Source organism: Microtus pennsylvanicus, chromosome 6 (assembly GCF_037038515.1).
Source record: "Microtus pennsylvanicus isolate mMicPen1 chromosome 6, mMicPen1.hap1, whole genome shotgun sequence".
Classification (NCBI taxonomy): domain Eukaryota; kingdom Metazoa; phylum Chordata; class Mammalia; order Rodentia; family Cricetidae; genus Microtus; species Microtus pennsylvanicus.
The window spans coordinates 100,731,102-100,754,879 of record NC_134584.1 but is presented as its reverse complement, the minus strand read 5'-3'; the positions used below and the strand labels follow the sequence as shown (position 1 = coordinate 100,754,879).

At 38.5% G+C, this 23,778-nt stretch overlaps 1 protein-coding gene across 7 annotated transcripts in view; it reads left to right on the top strand.

Annotated features, from left to right (window-relative positions):
- Cdh8 (cadherin 8) overlaps nt 1-23,778 on the top strand; it is a 349,279-nt gene that overhangs the window by 6,483 nt on the left and 319,018 nt on the right. For all 7 annotated transcript variants that reach the window (XM_075977043.1, XM_075977045.1, XM_075977042.1 and 4 more), the window contains exon 2: nt 9,089-9,538. In XM_075977043.1, the coding sequence (XP_075833158.1) occupies nt 9,287-9,538 (252 nt within the window). In that variant the 5' untranslated portion in view covers nt 9,089-9,286. The remainder of the gene's footprint in view (nt 1-9,088; nt 9,539-23,778) is intronic.

Below are 23,778 nucleotides of genomic sequence, written 5' to 3'. Positions count from 1 at the left end.
ATAAATGACATAAAATAAGTAGACGGGAAGAGTGATACAAATATCATAAGGAGGTAAATCCTTTTCTATGTAAGAAATCAATTTCCCCAAACTTGTCATCAAATTTAAATAGAGATAATCCTTCCTTTATTCATCTATTGCTGTTAGAGCTTAAAAATAGAATTTAACAGTGTATCCAATCTTTCTTTCTTTAAAATGAGTAAAAAACATACTTATTTTGGTTAAAGAAATCAAATATACTTGTCTTTCCATACTTCCCAATTTCATTCAAGGGCTGCAGCTGAGCACACACACAGAGTCTAGTGTCCCTGTAAGCTATTTACTTATTGCTCATGCGCTATATATTTGGGGTGATAATCCAACATTAGTTTGGTCAGATTGTTGTTCTCCACCTCTCTGTCTGTCTATCTATTCATCATCTGTGCCCGTAGCTTGGGGAACAGTGCCAATGGGCGAATTTTCAGGTGTAAAGTCTTTAAAACACAGAACGAGAGTGAGGTGCACATGTGAAGCTGGTTGCTACTCAGTGTAACCTAATTGACAGAATCTTGACTTGTTACTGGGACACTTGGCTGCACTTCAATTTTAGTACAGCATACTCTGTAGCCTTGGCTATAGGACATAACAGGTTTTAACCGTTTATCCATTTCAGAAGTGATAGATTTTATCATTGTTAAAACTGAAGTTCCTTGAGAATATTATAAACAGGTTATCAAGTTTCTTTGCAAGAGAGCACTACCATAACCTAACCTTTAATTGGCATTTCCTTCTTGCACAAACATATCACTTTAATTATCATTTTAGCTTAATGGAGACTTTCTACTTCCGCCATCTATACAAGAATTCAAATGACTGAACCAGTAAGATTTCTCTCATGGAAGAGAATTTGCTGGCCGTATTTTTAAATTAGTGATTACAATTTGATTTAAAGTTAAATTTAAATAGGTCGGACATGTTATATGCTGTATTTGAATTTTATACTCTCAGCAGAAAACAGGAATGGAAAAGAAAAGGCTACATGGACCACAGTGAGGAAAAACTAAGTGGCCTAGAGTGAAAACGCAGCCAGCCTTTCTCATGCCTTAGAAATGCTCTGAAGCCATTGCATCGAGTATATGCTAACAGCTGGTGGGCAGAGCTGTGTACCAAAGACGGCTGCTCCCTCTGGCTTATGCTGTTCAAAGATTAGAGCGGGACAAAGTTACTCTATGACATAGACATTGAAATGTTCTCCATTTATGCCTATAGCAAGAGATTGAGAATATAGTAATTTGAAAGGATTAGGCAATCTTACTAACCACTCAAAACGATTCTAGCCACAAGTGATACAATTGCCAAGTTATATACACCTTTAAAATTGTTCCTTTTAAACTTTTTAGGTAGTTAGCATGAGATGGAGTATCCATTCCTAATCCACTGTGTTGAGACAATCTTGTCCTGGGTACTTAATTTACGAATGATAGAACTGATACTTAGGTCACTTCTGATAAATTCTCTTGGAGCTCCCACAGCTGTATTACCTAACCATGCATTAAGAATAAGCTAGGCTCTGATTGCCTCTGTGATTTAAAGAACCCATAGCAGTTATATTACACACACGAGTTCTTCTCATAGAAAATCTTAGACATGTGACTTTAAGACAGCAAAAGAAGGAATGATTTAGGTCATCCTGGAGAAGTACCTGTACATGTAACGGACAGGAGAAATGTTGGACATACACTTAGCTATTGATGGCAATCTGATTATAGTTATGCCTTAAAAAAGTCAAAGAAAATAGACTCACTCTTCGTAGCCTAACTAAACATGGTTCTGAGAATTTGGTAGAAGTGCAAATCTGATTCTGTAGGATTTGAGAACTAACTAGCTTAGTTTGACTTTATTATCTTCATAACAGTCTGCACTAACCCGTTCAGAAATAAATTTACGACAAGCAGAAAAGTGTCTACGTGAACAGAATACTTGCATTTGTTTCGCAAAAAGAGGAAACATTCATTTATTTTTGTCTATGAAGGCAACCAGAAGTTATAGAACTTAACAAAGACAAAAGATTCAGAGAGAAAGGAGTCGTCTAGCAGTTACAGTAAAGCATGAAATTAGCAAATATATTTCTGGATAGTAAGAAAAGCAAACAATAGGTTTGGGGATAGATCAACATATCAGTCATGATATGATGCCAAAGTCTAGGAAGCAGAGCATTGCACTGACCACAGGGATGAGCAAACACATTGGGAAATATATTTGTTTGTGTACAGTAAGAATTATTAGATCCTTTTCTACCAGAGTAATTTGGTTAGAAGTTCTAAATTCTCTGAGAAAGTAAATTTCTCCAATTATCTAAACTGAAAACACATACGGGTCTTTCCTTCCCAAAATTCAAAAATTGCTCAGACCAGTTCAGCTTTACCACCCAGAACATGCTGGATTGCCCTAGACCATACACTGAATCATGTCCCTGTGATCCTGAAGTATCACTTTGGATTCATTGTGCATTTACATGTTTTGAAGCAAGCTGCTAATGGCTTTAAATTCAAGGTCAGAAGCATTTTTAATAGAAACTCTTTGGTCCTGTATGTCCTTTTTGCTTCCATAAAATATTGTGGCCACAAAGACCAATGGATAATAAAAGCATAATTCCCTGTCTGCCCTAATAATCTGATGAATTGAATCCCTTAGAGACTGATTTTATTATAAATGTCACCATCAGTGAATGGCTCCTTATTTAAGGCTTTACTTCATATTGTTTACAAAATCTGTAATGTGTTTTTAGTTATGACAATAACTCTGAGAATTGAGCACATTTGTCTTAAAAATATTGAAGCCCTCAGACTGACATCTGGCTGTAATTAGAGCTGGTTTCAAACTGTGAGTGTGAATTAAAGTCAGATTGTGGGTCTTTTATTTATAGGAATATATCATATCCTGGGAAAAATTTTAAAACTTTTTAAGTTGCAAAAATTCCAGAGAGACTAAAATTTCTTCATAATGCTATTTGGCATTGAGGCAGCAGTATTACATTGAATTGGGCTGCTCAGCTGGGCATACATACTGTGGACGAAAAATGTAAAAGCAAATTGATTTTAACTCAATCTTTATAACATTTTTTTCTAAGAAGTTTGTCTATGTAGGTATGATACACAATGCTTAAGAATTCTGATAACAGTGACCTAACATCTTGTTGCATCTCAGAAATACCTATAAAGCTGTTCTCTGATCTGAGGAAAATAGTAGTTCTTTCCTTGGCAGAGGTGCAAGGAAAGATTATAGATCTCAACCCTTACAATCACGTTTCCTTCCTAGTGGATGTTCATTATTACCTCACTGCGTGGATGTGTGTGTGAGCACAATAATTAGTTGCCCACTTACTCCAGTGTCACGTAAAAAAGGTGTGTGTTTGGGATTCATGAAGAATATTCTGCCACCATAAAAAGTGTTCATCTTTCCTAACTCTATTTCCTAAAGTCAGGAGTAGGTGTATATTTCTGTTCATAAGATAGTTTAAGCAAATATGGGAATAATATTAAATGACCCAGGAGAAGAAGTGACTATTTTCACATCATCACATCTTTCAGTGAATCCTGAGAACTATGAGCATGATTGCTTGCCTTTTGTTTCAAATACCGTTTTTCTCTAAGTGTGGTCCTCATACAGTAGCATCCATATTGTAGAAGAGACTCTCGGAAATGCAGAACCTTAGGACTCATGTGAGAACACCAGCATCATAAACTATAGATGGCTAGATAACTTTTATGCAGATTAATGTTAAAGACAATCCCAAGAGGAGGATGTTAGAACTGACTCTTCGCTGGGTTTCATGGAGCTGGTGTTTAAATTTTCAGTTACTGCCAGAGTTGATTAGTGATAGCATTGGAAGCTTTGAAATTGTTCGGAATACAGCATCTGTATCCTGACAGTGAGAAAACAGTAGAAGCCAGGGGTTTACTTCTTTCCTTTCTTTCATTTTCTTTTTAGAAAGAGCAGCCACTATTTAAAGTTGTCCAGCTTGCCTCTCACTATTTTGGATCTCTCTTTTTAATAAGTAGAGAGATAATCTTAGGATTTGAGAATGCCTAGTTTTAGTAAACCAAAACTTTTAAAATGCTAACCTCTGTTCATTATGTTTATTTCTATAATGAAAATGAAAATTTTAAATTAATAATGATGCTTCTACCAGAGTGTTATTTCACAGTATAGATGTGGTGTGTGTCCCTGGCATTCAATATTATACAATTTTTTCTAAATATTGACTAATAATACAATTAAATGCTATGACCCTTTTTGACAAGTGATATAGGTGTTTCTTTTGGTTTTTAAGACAAGTTTTGCCCTGGCTGTCCTGAAGCCTACTTTGTAGACCAAGTTGTTCTGAAACTCAGAGAGATTTGCCTGTCACTGTCCCTAAGTGTTGGGATTAAACGTGTGTGCCACCACCACCCAGTTGTGATAATAGATTTTATATCTATCTATCTATCTATCTATCTATCTATCTATCTATCTATCTATCTATCTAAAACTGCCTATCATCTACCTACCTATCTAGCCTACAATCTATTTTTGAGACAGAGTTTTTACTAAGTAGCCTTGTCTGACTTTGAACTTCTTGTGCATATCAGGCTGGCCTTAAACTCACTGGGATCTGCCTGCTGCCTCAGTTTCCTGAGTGTTGGGATTAAAGATATACGTCCCCATACCCATGCTGGACTTCCATTTTACATGAAGAAGAAAGTTAGACAACTTCATTAAAATATGCTAGTATAGGTAATTTAAAAGCTCGACAAAAATGAACAATAAGTCAGCACCTGAATGTTTACCTCCAGCGTTGAGAGAATAAATGATGTGGATGAAAGTTATTCACTGATTGGATTGGTTTTCTCCAAAGTTCTGCCAGCGAGCCATAGGCATCAGTCAAATTATACTTCCCCTCCCTTTGAAAACTGAGAAGCTTCACACTCTTCCTATTACATCCCATATATGTTTATGGCAAAAATCCCTTGCAGAAATCAAACACAACCTCTCCACAGAGCTTATAGAGCAGATGGTAAACTATTAGATGGATACTGTAGAGACAATGGCCAGTATAAATTTCTTGATTAACAACCTCTTGGCAAGTGTAAAGAGTAACCTGAAAATGATTTTAGATGCTGAATTATTCAGAAATATCTGGTTAGCATTGGTTGTCTTGTTCTCAAAGGCCCTTTACAGTGACCTCCCCTTTAACACTTACTAATAGATAGAAATCTCTCCTCCAGGAAACCTTTTCTTCCTCTTTCTTTCTTTCTTTCTTTCTTTCTTTCTTTCTTTCTCTTCTTTCCTTCCTTCCTTCCTTCCTTCTTTCCTTCCTTTCTTCCTTTTTTCCTGTTTGTTTTTCAGACAGGCTTTTTTATGTAAGAGTCCTGGTTGTCCAGGAATTCCCTTTGTAGAACTGGCTGGCCTTGAACTCACAGATATGAGCTTGCCTCTGTTGCCTGAGTGCTGGGATTAGAGGTGTGTGCCCCCATGCCTGACTCCAGGAAGGTTTCTTTAACATTATCAAGCTGAGTCTTATGCTATATGTGTATACCTCAAGGCCTCCAAAGACTCTACTTCTCCACAAGTAGTAACTGTAAAATTGGGCATTTCCTCATTTTGCCAACTGCATTCTTTGCTTCATGAAGGTAGATGTTCTGACCTACTTACTGTTTTCTGCCCTCTGCCTGACAAATAGTATATGTGCATCAAAAATTTATTGTAAGGAGGAACAATTTTAGGAAAGAGAATTTTAGAATTATGTTATTCAGGATCAAATAATGCTTCTGTCTTTACTGAAGGGTTTCTTTAACCAAGATTTAATTTAACGATTCCCCTCGCCTCAGTTTTGCACAGCAATACAAACTGCAATGTTTTGAATTTTTATGGAAACAAATACAATTTTGACTATAAAACCTTCTGCTATTAATATATTTGTTCTAATTAATGAAGCTATGGCAATATTTAGAATGTGTACTGGTCAATGATGGCATTTCATCTCATTTTGGCAGGCTCAGGCCAAGCTCTTTGATAAGTCACACCCCATCCTGGTTCTCAATGAGAAGTTTCTGGAAAGGAACTGTCTAGTACGTCTTTAAATCAGGATTAACTTTCTTATTTTAAATTCACACGATTCTTTACAGATTGTGCAGCCTGCCTGAAAAAGACCACTGCATAATAGCCTACCCTAACTGCTTTGTTCCTCGGAATAAACCTGCTGGGTCCAAACTGTTGTCACTGGAGAATTTCTGGTTGTGTGGTGCATTAATAAACAGGTGCAGAGAGAGTTCAGTGTGAGGTCTCAAGTTCTAACTCCAAACTTGTCAACACTTGAAATTGTTCTTACACTGCTTCTGTGCCTGTGTATCTCACACCACAGGAGAACATCGCATATGACCTTTGAGCATTCAGGTACAGCTAGCAGTGGAGCAGACTATGTTTAGAGAAAAAAAAATATTCCCTTTCCTTGAAAAGAGTTTGGGTGGAGGTGCCATGAGTAGACAGTTAGCCCGACTGAGGCGCATGAGTAGAAGGTTAGCCCGGTTGAGGTGCGAGAGTAGAAGGTTAACCCATCCATCCTTCTTTAGTATCACCTCCATCTCTCTCCCATATAGTTCTCCCTAGCATCACGTTCATCTTCCTCCAATGCTGTCTTTAGCAGAATCACCTCCCACACCTCTATCCTGCTCTAACCAGCATCATTTCCATCCTAAACCTTTTCTGTACTCCTCAGCATCACCTCTAACCTTCTGTTGTCCACATCATCTCTATCTTTCCTTTTCTCCTTATCAACTCCATCCTTCCTTCACCAATATCATCTCCATCCACGCTCCATTCTGCATTCACTCTCATCTCCTTCATTCTCATCGGTATAACTTTTAATCTTTATTGACTTTTTGAGAATCACATCCATCCTCCTTCCACCAGGTCTCCACCTTGCTTCCATTCTTTTCTCACCAACATTATCTTTATTCCCCCAACTGTCGTCTTCTTAGCAGCATTACATCCATCCTCATCATTCTTACCTTTATCTTCCCTCCATTCCACCCTCAACATCATCAACTTTGATCTACGATTATCATACCACCTTAGAGACCAACCATTTCTTGTCTACCCTTACTGAAAAATTCATAAAGTTTTAGTCACTAATTGTTTCTCCTTTCTACCACTACCCCTGCAAGCTCTCTCAAGTAACTATTTCTATAGAAATATTGGGACTACTTCCCATGTTTTGGCTGCTCCTTTATGTTTTGGTTCTGAGCCATAAACACTACAGCTTTGTAAATTAGGGGTTACTGTGTTGTTTTACAGATGAGAAGGCTCACGTTCAGGCAAGCTCAGTATTCTGTCCATCACACAGTGGTAGTAAATGGGGTAATCTAGAATTTATGCCCAGATCTATTGGCCTTTAGAATATATTATCCAGTGTACCCCAATATAATTTCAGCATAGCTCCCCATGATATATCTAAGAGGGAGTATGACATGATGTGATGTTTTTGAAAGTGTCTTTTGAGTAAATGAAGACAGATAACTGGTATAACAGAGTTTAGAAATCTTCAATGCTATCCTTTTGGATTTAAAGGATCATTTCTGAAGTCTCAACACCCTGAGATAGAAGTAAATCTTAACTTGGGGAACACCCCCCCCCACACACACACACACAGGTACAGCAATTTTAAAAACAGGAGAGGCTGTTTTTGGAGTGTCTCCTCTGGTTTGATCCCATGTTGAAATCTATTGAAATTTCTCTATCACCTTAATAGTGGCTGCTTGCATTGGTGCCCTGTGCGTTATTCAGGGTTGGGCCAATTTCAGGTGTAAGCCCCAGTGTTGGGTTCAGCCCATGCAAAGAGTGACAAGGAAGATCATGCCATGGGCCAAGCGGTTAGCTCAGACATCATGCTGTTTATGACACGGGGGCTGCATCTTTCAGCTGACCCCAATAGGGCCACTCGTCAGCCCAACCAATGTGAATAACATCCTTGCTTTCTCATTCTGAGCCAGAATGGAACCAGGGACCTAGAGGTTAAAGGTTCTCTATCCTATTATGAATTCCCTGAGCCACACTGCACCGGATGGTGTTCCCCCAGGAATTATTTTTCCACTTAATCTAATTCAGCCTGGCTTTTCTCAGGGATCTGCAGTGAACATCATTTCTTTAAAAATAATTTTTTTGAGTGGGAAGAAACACATTTTGTTATGCTGAAGGTAAGCAAAAAAATGTATTTGACACCTCAGGTAATAAGGATTTTTTTTTTATCCTCTCCCTCTCTGAATTCCTTCTATCGAAAATTGTAATTTTACCATATTTCATTCCCAAAGGAGCTTTTCGTCATTTCAATCTCCCATTCAATGGTGCATTTAGCTTGGGAGCTGTGACACTGCCCTGCTTATAGCATACATGCTGGACACTGGCGAATTCTTTCTGGAAGAACTCTAATTTTATTCCTTCATTATTAGCATCTTGCCTTCCTAATTGGAATTGGTAGTCACAGCCATGAAAGCTGGGGAGAATCCCTTCCTATCTTCATGCCCATGTACGTGTGTGTGTGTGTGTGTGTGTGTGTGTGTGTGTGTGTGTGTATGTGTGTTTAACTTAAAAATATTTAAATATTTTATTTATTAAGTGTCGATTTCTTTAAAATGAAATACAACCTTCTTTGAACATGTTTAAAGAGATGAACAGGAGAAGGAGGGAAAGAGGTTGATACACACCCCAAGTAGGCTTACAGAGAGTGAAAGGCAGGAGAGGTGGAACGATGTAGAGGTTGGGGGGGGGGGCATGTCTTGAGGAGGAAGTGACAATGAGAAAGGAAAGGGTTATTATCTGTTAAGACCACTTTGCTACTTAAAGCGGTATTTGACAAGTGACATGGTTGTGGAATGAATGCTAAAATCTAAATGATGCTTAGATTTAAATGGCTTTGTTAGCCAATTCAATCTGGTTCCTCAGGTCCACTTTCTGAACTCAAGAGTTTGGGAAATGCTCATTATCTTTTCACTGTTCGTGCCTTTGAGAAGCGCTGGTTTGTCTCAGCACCCGGTTTGTGGAGCCTTATCTTTCTTCCTTCTTGTTTGTGCAGGAAATTTCAATGAAAAGGAAAGCCAATGGATCGTGGTCTTTGAAAAGCTGCTTAGACAGTCTGTTTCCTGGTCCCCTGAACACGTGGCCAAGCTGTAAGTAACCGCTCCATACTGCGTGATGAATTGGATGGCTTCAGACCCGAGGCAAAAATAATAATTGTCTCATTTTCGCGCTGATTTGCTTAACTGGTGGGACCATGCCAGAAAGGCTAGCTGAGACGCTCGTGGACCTCTGGACTCCATTAATAATATTATGGATTACCCTCCCCACTTGTGTGGACATGGCTCCGACGAATCAAGCTCACACGTTAACCACTGGATCCCCTTTGGGACTAAGCAGGCAGAGTGAAGAACTGCGAATTTTGAACCGCTCCAAAAGAGGCTGGGTTTGGAATCAAATGTTTGTCCTGGAAGAATTTTCTGGACCCGAACCGATTCTCGTTGGCCGGGTAAGCTTCATTTTTAAGCTCTCATTTCAGGGTCTGTTCCTGGTCTTTAAATGTTTCGTTTCAGGCTCCACACAGTTTTGCATCACACTTAAGTGTAAATCCTTCAGACCAGATGGTTAGCCAGCTAACCTGTTGGTTTCTCTATGAAATATGAAAAATCCTACTGCTTAAAACACTCTTTTAGGAAATGTTAGTTCCCACAGCACTCCCACCCTTTGCTGAGACAGCATGGACTTGGATAATGGATAAACAAGTCAACTGCTTTCTTACTTATGCAAAACTTCTTTTGTCAAACTTTTCTCTAGATTCTAGTATTTGGGTCTAGTACTTAGAAGTTGTAGGCATTTTGATCTAATTTGAATTCCTCTGACTCCAATCAAAGTACTATTTTCTTCTATTTTAAGGTTATACATTCCAATTTGCAGGTATTTTCTGTTTTATTTTATTGATTGCTGTTTCAGTCCTTGTGAAAGAACTGTGTTTCTTGCGAAGAACAAAGCAGTATTTGTAACAAAAGTGCTAGGCAGGACCTGGTGCTCACTTCACAGAACATCATTTCTGTCATTGCCAAATACAATCAAACACCTGGAAGGATCATTTTAGGTCAGTGGTGAGTACCTGTGTTTGCCTGTACATTACACTGCATTTACATTTGTTTTGTTATTGTTGCAAGTTCTTCATGTAGACACTGGTTCTCAGTTCTCCAAAATAGTGTTCAGTGCTTCAAAGACATGTACATGCTCTCTCTTCAGAATCAATTGTGTTTGCACATATTGACATTCACTGTTGTCATACTTCAAATTCTGGGGATGTATGGACGGTATCATGTAGTTGGTAACATTCTTTCATAGCGTGTGAGAAGCCCTGGATTTGATCCGCAGTGTTTTATATATATACAGATACATACATATACACCAGATGTGGTGATATATACTGATCATCCTGTTAGAAGGAAGGATTAGTTGTTCAAGGCCACCCTCTACTACCAGGATACAGGATAACCAAGTCTCAGAAAGAAAAGTTTAAAAAAAAAAAAGATTTCTAACAATGAACCCGACAATGGCTGACTTTCCCGATAAACAAGATTGAAAAAGGAATCACATGTTATCCTTTCCCAAGCTCAGTGATTTCAAAAGGATGTGGTAGGGCTCAAAACACAGATCTTCAAGACTTAGTTCCCGTGTCTCACTAGGCCCTTTTGGTTCCCTTTCTCTGCTCTGTCATCTTGTGTAATAGCTGAGCCTCCTTAAGGTGTTTCCTCTTCTCTGTGCTTCTTGACAGAGGAGGTGTGCAGGAAACGTGTCTCATTACACTGGGCTTCCTGCAGCCCTACCTAGGTACCAGTCACTGGGTGTAAGTACTTGGGAGTATCTTACTGAAGCAGTGGTCTTTGTCTTTAAAGAATTCACATTTTGGTCAATACTGACTGTTAACAATGTATTAATTACTATTATAAAAATACTTGCTTGGCACAGACTTTTTGCCTTTAACAATGGTTGATCTTATACGCATATGAATGTACATACAAATGCATGTCTATATATTCATGTATGTGCACAAACACTTATAAAATATATTCACTAAAACAGATTCATGTTCCATTTTTTTTTCTTAAATCAAAATCCATGAAAGATTTTTCTATACATATAAACTCCAGTAGGAAAAGGGAGTTGAGGCTCTTTATAGCCATAATGTATCCCATGACAATGGCTGCTCCGATGCTTCAGTGGAGAAATGTTAGCGTAGCTGATTACAGGGTGCTGCCCTGAACCCTGCTGGGGTTGCTACTTACTCTAAAGTTTATACGTTTTAATATGCTTCTAAAAATGGGAGAAGTTCTGAATTCCAAATTGCATCTGACCCCATTCCTTCTAGATACAGACTGCTTGATTAGCTTTATCCTTTCTACAAATGCAAAAAAATGAGGTTTAGATAAATTAATAAACCAAATTATGAATATGAAAAAATGTTCCATATGAGATTCCCAGAATCATAATTTCCACCATCATACCATATTAAAATTCAGTAACTAAGTACCTGAAATTTGTAATTTGTACTTGAGTTTGGAATATAGACTAGAAAGTATGTACATTCCTTCTTCTCTATATTAAACTTTTTTTTATCCAGCTCTATGCTGAGCAATTTTTATCCCATATGAAATTCTGGAGTTACGTACATAAGTAGTTAATTGATGGATGATTCCTCCCTGCTTCTGCTAGTCACCTTGTTATGAGGGTATATCAATTAAGACATGTCGTGCATAATATAAATACCTGAATATATTGTACCCCGAAGAGCACTGCATTTTTATCTGAATAGAAAAAGTAATTAAACCAATTATTTTAAGTTTAGAATCCGAAAGCTGATTTCACCTCCATTTCTAACATGAAACAAAAGTGACAGAGTCAAATAGTCGAGCATTCAGGATCCCTCTGCGATTTACACATGCTTGAGGTGTCTTGCTTCTTTGAATGATAGAAATCCCAGTGAACCTCAGGACTTTGAAATAGCCAGCATGCTCTTGAGTCTCTCAGCAACAGACACTGCATGTGAATTAGTTCTTCGGCCTGCTCTGTACTATGGCCAGCTTCTAAATCAATTGCTCAATCACATCTACGTGATTTTTTGAGAGAATTTTGCTGCAAATATTTTCAATCACATGTATTTCCCCTTAAATCAAATGACTCCTAAAAGAAGACAGCCTTAATTTTGCTATTGTGGACTTTTGTGAAGCTAAAAAAAAAATCTATTGTAGGTGACTGCTTCTGATTATGTGTCAGGCTGAGTGCAGGGATGATCCACATCAGGGCGCTCACTGGTGTTTTATGGTGTTTTATCTTTATGCACAGTCTTCTCCATTTGACTCTTTAAACCACCTCACCGCAGAGCTTCTCCCCAGGAACCAGCTGAGAAGCATTAGTTACCTATGAGCATATCTGTTCTTTAAAAGGCCCTCCTGCAAGTTGCGATGTTAGGGGCCTCCGACCTAGTAGGCTGAGTTCAAGCTCAAGGGCAGAGTCAGCTTTTGAGTGATTGGCTCTTTGGGATTGCACACACATCTTTATATTATCCAACCTCTGGTTTTACATATTGGTAGCAGCTGGGGTGGAGAAAGGACCTAGACATTAGAGATAAACCTGAGAGCTTTGAACATTGATTTTTGTCATTTTTTGGGGTGTTCACCTTACGAAAATTGTTGAAGCTTTTCGAGGATTGTGTTAATGCTGGTATTTAAAAGTGAATGAAAGGTCAGCTTGTAATATTTGTCATGTAGTGATTATAACTGGGTTCTCAACTTTGTTTTGTGAATAGCTGCAGCAGGTATGTTAGACAAAACAAATATACAAACAAAATAACAGAAACAACAACCAAACACTGATATCTCTCTTTCCATGTGAGCACAAGACTATGGAACCAAAAGAGGCCCCTACTCTAGTCCATGTTTATTAGGATTAGAGTAGGAGGGACTGAGTAAGGGCTCCTGGTTCTCAGTCTGGTGAGGCAGAATAGAATTAGGAAGGAGACTGTTTCAATTAATCACAGCGTATCCAAATATTTGGCATTTTTTCACATTGTCATATACAAAATTCTCACTCAAGAAGTTCATGTTGAATTATAAAACAATATCATAGTATTTTGCATAAGTGTACAATTTTGTGATTTACCACATTTATAACTATCCATGGTGGTGCATGTGTGTAGTCTCTATGGGTTGTAATTTGGAATTTGGACATGCTTGATTCAAAATTATGAACATAGAGGAAGAAAGCATATTTCCTTGGTCAGAAGCTGAGACGTTTTTGTGTTTCTTGTTAACATAGAAGAAAGTAGAAGCCATTTTTCAAGAGCCCATCTCTGCTCATTTTGTCTGGTATATGGTTGCTCCTCCTTCAGTACTTCCTGTTCTTTATCGACGTGGTTCATTACTGTATAATCATCATCTAACGTAAATAAGATTACAGTTGGTGTCCTTCCAAAATTTGTGTTTCTTAAATGATTTGTTTGTATTTATTGTTCCATATCCCAAATCCCAGGATTCAAGAATAGTGGCTGCCTAAAACGAAACAGGCAATGAAATTTCCTACAAACACATGAATGGACATTCTACCTAAACAATGAAGGAGTTTGGAGAAGTCATGTTGCTCAATTAGATTTAACACACGTGGCATTTTTTAATAAAGTGTTCAATACAACATTTTTGTGTTATCTTTCATATAGCAATACCAGATGGGGAGTTAAACGACTGTTTATATGTATTGATTTTGATGTCTCTTTAGAGGTACTGAAGGTGGAATGTCTCTTGAAATAGTCGGTGGAATCACGCCTGTGGAGTCTGGGTCTCTCACAGGTGGCAGGTGTAACATAGTTCACACTTGTGTCTGTGCTTTTTGTTCAAAGTAGACGAGATAAGATCTTTTCAGAATTTCTGAAAGTCAAATACTACCCTATCAGCCTTCACTCCTGTCTCCAGTTCTCTGTGAAGAAGGTTACACTTAGCCTGTTCGCAAGCTCATAAATCCTAAAAGCCCCACAGTGCTACCAATCCCAGAAATGAGTATCTCTGGAAACTCTGACAGGGAACGTAAAAGTTCATGGAACTCTTAACCCAAATAATCTTATATTGTCTGATGGTAGAAAGGAAGGGGAGAAATCCCACTGCGGTTTTTGATCAAGCTTGTAATTGAGATTAAAATAAACTTGTCCTCGTGGTAAATTGTGCATGCATACTTTCTGATAGGCAGAGAGCTCTCTGTAGTAAAGAGGCAGAGTATAGAAAGAGACCATAACTGTATATGAAGCATCTGCATCTGCTACATCCGTTAGGTATCCCATTGTCAGTGGAGTGTCAGTAACTGAACAAACACAGATATGTATCAAGGGGAGACTGATAAAATTAATCATGTGAAAAATGGCATATTGAACTAAGGAAAGTACTCTGAAGTGAAGGTATGTGGTGTTGTGGGAGCAAACAGAGGGTGCTAACCTATTCTGTAGGCACACAAGTTCCCAAGAAATAACCTGTGTTAGGAGACACATTAACCCTGTGGAAAAGGACACAAGATGAAACTATAAAGCATTGCTGACATGGCATGACCAAAATCATGTGCAGGGCAGAGATAATGTCAAGATAACGTTCTTCAATGGGAATGCTCTAAGCTAACACATCCTACGTGGTTGACAAAAAAGAAGAGACACTGGACCAGAAGGGGTACTAGTGAGGGTCATTTTCGGGATAAAGACTGCTACGTTCATAGTGCATCTGGCAGGCCAAATAGGACAAGAGAGTTCCCCAAAACCTCTCTTAGAAGTTTACCAGCTTCGTTCATCATTCACAGAGACTCCGTTTTTGGCTTCCTAGTCTCTCATAGAATCGTGTTGGACACACTGTAGCTCAGTCTGGTACTATGTGCAGCTTAGGTCTTGAATGCATAGCAATTGCCTTCAGCTACCCTCATGCTGATACTGCAGGTGTGAAGTCCTATATTTCACTAAAAGATATGAAGTGTGTGTGTGTGTGTGTGTGTGTGTGCGCGCGCGCGCGCATGTGCACAGGCATATGCATCAATCTATTATACTGCAAAGCAGAGATTTAGGACTTGGGTTTTTATAACAAGGTGAAGAAACAAGAAGTATCTAAGGGAGATCTATCAGTTTTTTAGTTTAGCTCTATTCTCCTCAAGTACTTGGGGAATAATCTCAGCCACCAATGTCCACAGAACAAGAATATGTAACTGTGTTTCAGTTTTCAGGCCCTGTTGTCTCAGTTCTTGTTCTGTGGCCCCCATCACTCTCTTTTTCCCACATTGTTTTATTTTTGGACAAATGTATCTGGCTGTCCAGGTGGTCAGCATTATTCTATCCTAAATCTCTCCCTTACATAAACTCCTCTCCTGTGTTGGCTGCCTGTTTTCCTCCTACCTGGGCTTCCGATGCCTTCCTTATTTGGATGTAATTCTCTCGCTGGTGGTGCCTAGTCTATTTATAATCCTCTTCCTCCAAGGCACTGACTCATTTTCTCTCTTTAAATTTGACCTTCTAACCTTCCTCTTCCCTGTAACTTGGCAATCGTTTGGGTGGTACTTAGTATGAAGGACATGCGATGCCAAGTAATTACACTATATTACAGTTTACGGTGTCAGCGGCCGGTAGGAAAATTGCACTTGACATGCCATTATTTTTGCCAGGCCTTTGCATGTTAAGAGCACTGGGCAACGCAGCCACCGCCAAATTGGATCTTTGGCCTTGCAAGAACAATTCTCTGTCAGTTCTGTGAAGCTTCTGCATCCTCTGACAGAACTGTGTGCACCAATAATTTGGCAAAAATGCAAGTCAGCATTGTGTGTCTCAATCTGGCCACACAACAAATGCTGCCTGCCTTTTGCTCAGTGTGTCCTGACTTGAAAATATCAGGCAGCTCAATCCAGTTAGAAATTATTTGCTGGTGATACAAATAAAGGTCATACTCTCAACTATCGAAATCTACTAAGGACCGAGGCACAATCGGGCTCTCATACACATGTACATGGGCACACTTACACACATACATGCATGTACATCTAAGACTATTGCTGAAGGTGACTCACATGGTCACAATAAGATTTACCTGTGTTTGTTAGTGACTGAAGTCTCAGACATCTGGGTTTTTATTTCTGAAGGCTTACACTCCTACCTTGTTTGCTATATTCTTTAAAGAGAAACCAGGTGATAGAGGTTTGTACAAACATTCTCTGACACTGAAGTTTTAGTTCTATAAAATATGATGATTAGGTTGTTATATAATGTGCCTGTATTTTTGTGCTTATGCACCCTAATAAAATCATCTGCATTTTATTAAATATGTGCAAAACTCTTTTGACTCTATAGGTGTGATATTTGTCCTTTCAGTTATGAATAGGTGTCTATATACATTTTCGTGTTAGTTGAGTGATTTTGAAGAGGGACAAACAAATTGTACTTCCTCATCTTTTAAAATTGTCCACTGTATTGGCTGGATTACTCCATACAAACTGTAGGTAGAAATTAGACCGTGATGCTCATGTTAGGTCCTAATGCTACACCAAAAAATTAAAATATAAAAGGGAAACATTATAAATTGCTTTTCCTCCCCACATGATACATGCATGGTAAAAATGAGAGGAAAACTGAGGCTTATTTCTACAGATAGCACAGCAAATTAAATCAGACTTTACAAAGGTTTCTCTGTGTAGCTCAGACTTTCCTGGAACTTGCTTTCTAGACCAGGCTGGCCTCAAACTCACAGAGATCTGCCTTCCTCTCCTCCAGAATTCTAGAATTAAAGACCTGCACCACTCTGCCTGCTTTTGTTTTATTTAGTTTTTTTTTTCAAGATATGGTTCCTCTGTGTAACAGTTCTTGCTGTCTTAGAACTTAATGGGTAGAACAGACCGGCCTTGAACTCACAAATACACATGTGCCTTTGCCTGGCTAAGTCAGGTTTCTTATAAAATGATTCTTGTATAGTTTATAATCCCTGTGATGGTCATTTTATTAATTATTTTTTGTTATCTACTTGAAATAAAATAACAGCACATACAGGTAAAATAAGCAGGTTAGTCATTCTATTTTATGAATAAAGAATAAAAGTTTCCCAGTATTAAAAATACAGATTTTTTCCTATTATTATACACGGATGGACAAAACTCTATCTACCTGTATTGGATGAACTTTAGTACTAAATAACTAGAAGATATATTTGCTATACCTTTTGAATGAAGCCTCTGAAAACTCATGACTCATAACTTTAGAACATTGTGGCAACATCACCATTTTCAGAAATTAGGAGTATAATGTGCAGAGAATTGAATCATAATATGTATGTGTGATAAAAATTCCTGACACACGTATATTATTATGCAAATATATATCCACCTATTCATATGAAAATGTATGTATTCAAATGTGAAATATATATATGTGTTTGATGGAGCACTTACTCACATAATAACCCGTTAGTTCCCACCTCCTAGTTTTATACATTTGCTGTTACCCCTACAAAAGACTCACACACTGTTGAGGTCCTGGATTTTTTTTGGAGTAATTTTAGGAGAGTGCTAAACACTTCTCTAACCACTATCCACTGTTTTGCCCAAGTATTTATCAAATTAAAAACAACCTAAACTCATAAAAGAAATCCAAACACGTAATGAGTGTGTGGCATCCAGGCAAGCTGCTTTACGCAAAGTGAGAAACTAATTCTTGACATTGATTCAGAGATTAATAAATATATCTCCAGGCTCAATCTTTGTTTTTAGCAAGTATAGCCAGAGTATCACTTGGTTTACAAGGGAATTTTCTGCATTTTATTCTTAATAATGTTTTTTTCATTATATTAAAAGCCATGAAATTATTGAAAATAAATGGTAATAGTATTCTGCTCATTAAAAAAAAAAACAAAAAACTCGGAGTGCCATCCATCCATAATAAATTCTTGGAAATTTATTTCATTTGAAATGCTTTGTAAATAAAACATCGGACAAAAAAGAAAAACTACACCTGTCTTACACACTTGGCCAGTGAATGGTGAATCTCATCAATTAATCAATTACAGTGCTAAACATATTTAATCATCTTTATGCAACAAGGAAATAAGAACATTCAGTGTGTCTGCAGTACTGCGTAATAGTAAATGACTTTCATTACCATGGAACAGACCAAATATTAGGCAGATGTAAAGGCTTTATATATGATCTTTAAGTGGGGAATTACCTTGCAAGTTTTTAGGTAATTTAGTCAGTTCATATGCTCATTTGAGTCTTCCAGAAAAAAAGAATTACCTAGAAATATTAGCTATATAATTATACTTAAGGAAGGACAGTGTGCTAGAGAACTTCCAAGGTGTTATTTTGCCTCGCTGGGCATGTTTCCTTAATGCTGATTATATATATGTGTGTGTGTATCATAAATACATATATATATATATCAGTATACTTTATTTATTTATGTCACTTATATTATATTTAATTTAAATTCAGCCCTACATCTCCAGCATCATCTAGTCATGGCTTGACATCTTCAATATATTTTGAAATAAAAGCACTGACTTCTGAATATTCAATTAAGATGTGGCCGTGTTCTTCAACAGGCACTCAGATTACCTCCTGAGGTTACAGATCAGTCAAGAATCCTTGTACATGCTATAACTTGGAGAAGAATATGACAGACTGTGTTCTTACAGCTCAAAGTAAGCCTTTAAGAACCCCAACACTGACAATGCCTGGAAGCTCACAAGAGTTACCAAGTTCCATTCACCAAGTGTATATCCAGACTTACTAAATCAAACCACATTTTAACCATTTCTCCAGGTCATTTATGTACACATGAAAGCATTAAGTATTTAAATATATTTCATTTTTAAGTAATTAAAGCATTTAGCTGGATACGTACAACACTACATTTAAATATTCAGAAAACATTAAAAGACACAGTTTTCAGTAAATTCATCAATTGTCAACTCCCCCAAAGCTTAGCTCATGATTTTTGCAAGTATTTATCTATTTTATTTTGTTCATAATTATTTATTTATTTTTTGCTCTTGACATGCAGGCTGAGTCCTACAAGTTTCTGCCTCCCCCACTAAAAATAATAACAATAAAAAGAATAGTCACAATAGTCACAGAGATGGTACTTGAAGAATTTTCAGGAGACAGCTGGGGGAAGAGGTCACTGTTCATCTCATTTGAACCCAGGTGCTATGTGGAAGGTAGGTGCAAGACAGGCAGGACCCTTTCCTCTGGTCTTGTGGCCATGTGTGACCTGGCAAAGGAAAGAATCTATGTACCCAATGCCATGTGTTAATATTATCTATACCCCCTCTAGAGCCATGTGCTTCTTCCTTTTCTGTCTGTATTTAAACCACAGTTCTACAGATGTGTTCTGGAATCCACAGAGGATCAAATGTCACTGGGCTTCAGTGGAGACAATAGCAGAATCCAAATGAGCTTGCTCAGAAAGATTGGGAATGAACAGGGACTAAATGAGTGGCTGTATAGTTCTATTTCTTTCTAATCTTGGGGGTGGAAAAGACCAGCTATGTGGAACAGACAGTCGTTGCTGTGAATATTACGGTGGTGATGATGACATTCATGACATTGTTCAGGGACATTAAAGAGGGGAAGAAAACTCAGTGGTTAAGTAATGACTGTAAGCACTTAGTATCCATTGAGGGTTTACATTACATTTTTATGGAGCTTCCTGGTCAAGCCTCACAGCAAACCATTGGTAAAGGTACGATTTACTCATTACCATGTCAGGAGTCACTGACAAGAAGAGTTAAAGCCATTAGAATGCACACATTTAACAAATAGTGAGTGAGCGATAATGCAGGAGTCAAATCTGGGCAGGGCACTTCAAAGCTTTCTCTGGTAACCATGGTAACATTATACCATCTAAATCCTAAGCGGTAAGTTCTTAATGTCCTAGGGTGAGACCCCAATTTTCAGATGAGGAAAGTAAAACCCTTCATGAATACCAAGGTGTATTCTCATGATTAGAATATAATAGTTTGGTAGTAGCACACGTTAGAAATGTTTACTGAGTTGCAAGGCTTCTTTGCAAACATCTGTATACATTTTGGTCATAAGAATGAATGTATTGTTGCGTTTCCTGAGTAAGGAAATGTGTGCTTTTGCACCTGCATGTCGTGACTGTATTATTTTCTTTATAGAGAGATGACAGTACTGCAGTCTGGTCCCAGGAAAGACGGGTCTCATGGTCAGAGTGATTTGTGGACTGTTTTTTAAACTTAGCAGGGCTTGAACAATCTCTCTCTCTCTCTCTCTCTCTCTCTCTCTCTCTCTCTCTCTCTCTCTCTCTCTCTCTCTCCTCGCTCTCGCTCTTTTTAACTTTCTCCTTTTAAAATATCTGGTAAGCCAGGTATAGAGATACACACTTATAATCCTCATGCTAGGGAAACTGGAACCAGTGTAAAGAAAGCCCTGGCAACACGGCAGTGAGATCTTTATCTCAGCGAAACATACCTAGCGTCTGAGAAGATGGCCCTCTGGTTAACCTGCTTACTACACAAACCCAAGAACCTGGCTTCAGATCATCAGAACTCCTGTGAAACCAGATGGGGTGCTAGTTCAGGCATTCCAAGAGTGAGGAGGAAGGAGAGAAAGGACAATTATTAGGAATCTTTCAGGACAGCTAGCTTGGCAACGGTTACAAGCAGCAAGCAAGAGAGCTTGTTTCAAAGAAGGTGTTTGTTGTCCTTTGATGCAGGTGCACCATAGCATGCTAACACCTGCTCTTACACACATGATCATGCACACATCAAGACAGAGACATACAAAAATCATATATACATATGTGCACACATCTACCATTGATTAGTCATTTATACATAACCTGATTGTATTGTTATTGAATATGCATACAATATATACATTGCATCATCTCTGGCCAGTGAAGTAGCAGGAAATGATGTGGAGAAAGCCTTAGCAGGTGAGCATTTTTGTTGATGGTTCAGGCATCTTGCTGGTTCCTTTCACTATGTTTGTATGTTGCTAATCGTCTTCATTTTATAGCTATGAGAACTAGATTTGGAGGTGCAGCCACTTTTCAGTGATCCAGTGAGGAAAGGGAAATGGTTTTCCTGAGCCTGGTTTGGCTCTTCGCTCCTCCAGAGCCGAGGCATTAAGCCAGCTCACTGAAGTCTTCGGTCAGAAGTGTGCAATTTTCTAGGTTTCTCTGAAAGTGGGAACTGCCGGAACAGCAGAAAGTGAAGTGGAATGGTTGAGGGGGATGAAACATAAAATCCTGTACACGTAGACAAGAACTAAAAGAAGACGGAATGCTTTTACCCTCAAGTTGCTTGAACTAATTGTGCAAATGCTGAATAATTCAGTAACAATCCCCTGCATGCTGGAATCTGAGCTGCTGGGCAGTATTGCCCAGGCTCCAGAGGGAGGAAGAGCAATTCACTCAGCTCTCTGCAGTGAGTTCCTGTGGCCACTTGTGACTCTGTGCATCTGATTTAAATGGTTCTGTGTCTTTGTCGTTCACTTTTATTCATCCCTTCGTCCTCCTTTTGTCATTCTTCTGGGGATCCTGGCCATGTTCAGTGCTGCTGGCATACGTCGTCCACTGAATCCACTGAGAATAAACCCCTCATGCCTCTAGACAATTCTCTGAGGAAAAGTAATTTGGGGAAAGAGCAAACATGGCTATTAAAATTGACCAAATCCAATAACTCCTTAAAGCAACTCAGACTCCCCAGATACCCAAAGGCTTTATTTAGAATGTGGCAGGGTTATTTATAGTGAAGTCTTTCTTCCCCTTTCCTTTTTCTGTGCTTATGTGAGCTTAAGCCAGTAAGTGAATTCTCATTGCAGCAGCTTGCCTTAGGCGGCCTGTGTGTGAGCATACACACATGTGCATGCATGGATATGTGCATGCATGGATATATGCATGCATGGATACGTGCATGCTAGTGTTCTTTCACCAGAGCAGTACATTGTCAGTGCTCATCCTCTGCTTGAAGCTCTGCCTTTGCAAGAGTATTTTATAATCAGCCTTGTGACGCTGCTTTCAGAAATCATTGCGTTTGCTATTTCGTATTTTATTGATCAAAGCTGCTGTTTCTCCTGCCTTCTCTCTGCCTTCACTGTCATTAGACTCAGAGGCCAACAATCTGATTAGTTTAATAGCCCTTCCCAAGTTCAATATACCAATGAGGTTACCAGGGATGTATTTAAATATCCCAATCTTTTTTCGCTCCATCACATCTTTGGAAGAAAAGATAGCAAAAAGAAGAAACTGAATGATGAAATGGTAGACATGGAGACATGGGTACTTTAGCACCTCCCATGACTATATATGATATAGTCATATGCATATATATATATATATATATATATATATATATATGCATTTCAATGCATGGGTCAAAGGTTGTGTGCATCGCAGGATAGGTGTGAAGGTGGTTCAGCATGTTTGTTGGTGATAGAGCTGTGTCACAATGTCCAACAATTGGCTCCCCCACGTGAATTAGTTTTTAAACAACTTGATTCAAGCCAGAGTCAGTTGGGAAGAAGGAAACTCAGCTGAGAAAATGCCCCATTGGATTGGCCTGTGGGCAAGTCTGTGCAGCATTTTCTTGATTGATGATAGATGTGAGAAGACCCCAATCATGGACGGTGATCCCATCTCACGGCTGTTGGTCCTGCGTGCTATAAGAAAGCAAACTGAGCAAACCATGAGGAACAAAAGAGTAAGCAGAACTTCTCCGTAACCTCTGTATTAGGTCCTGCCTCCAGGTTCCTGCCCCGACTTCATCAATAATGGGCTGTTACCTGGAAACACAAGAAGAAATCAACATTTTCCTCCTGAAATTGTGTTTGGTCACAGGTGTTTTATCATATCTATTGAAACCTGAAGGAAGATATGCCAGGCTATAAAAAGGTAACCACAAAGCAGAAAACATATAAAACGAAAGATATTTCCAGAGGATCACAAAATTTACCCGATCCAAAATGATAGGAAAGGGAAATTAGACAAAGGAGCAGGCATGATAAAGGTCAAGTTTGGGAGATGGAAGGCGTGAGATAGCGGAGGAGGCAGGAGAGGAGGAAGGAGGGATGGGTGGGAACAGTGTCTGGTTGTGGTAGAGCAAAGGTGTTACCTGCCGGATATGAGGACCACTGATGAGTCTCACCAGGGAGACTGCTCTATTTTAGTCCTTCAACAGATGTGTTGAGATAGGTTAACACATACCTAGAAAGCAGTTCTGGCCACACAGCTATGCTATTTTTGGGGGAAAAAAAAGTGTACTTTGATTTTGACACATGACATTTGCTGAATAACCATGGCTAGCCAGAATCAGCAGGAAGTCAGAACAATTTGAGTGAACTGACAAACGTGATTTTAACCTTGTGTGCATTTTAGCAGTTGATGCCAGAGACAAAACTGTGACCATTGCCATTAAAACTTATCAAGAACATAATGACTTAACAAGGAATATCTGAAATTGTTATATCTTGTAGTTCATGCTTGCTATCTCCAATATATTTTAGGGGAGAAATGAGAAACAATATTGTTGGTTAAACCTTTGGTCAGTTATGTCTTTTAAAAGTGTTTTAGTTATGAATGTTCATTTGGGATATGTGTGGAGCAGAAGAATCCCTGAGAGATGTGTAAGGAATTGATGAAATCCTGAGTTAATGTGAATTGTTGATAGGGGCACGTTCACATTGAGGACACCAATGTTTTCAGACTCATGG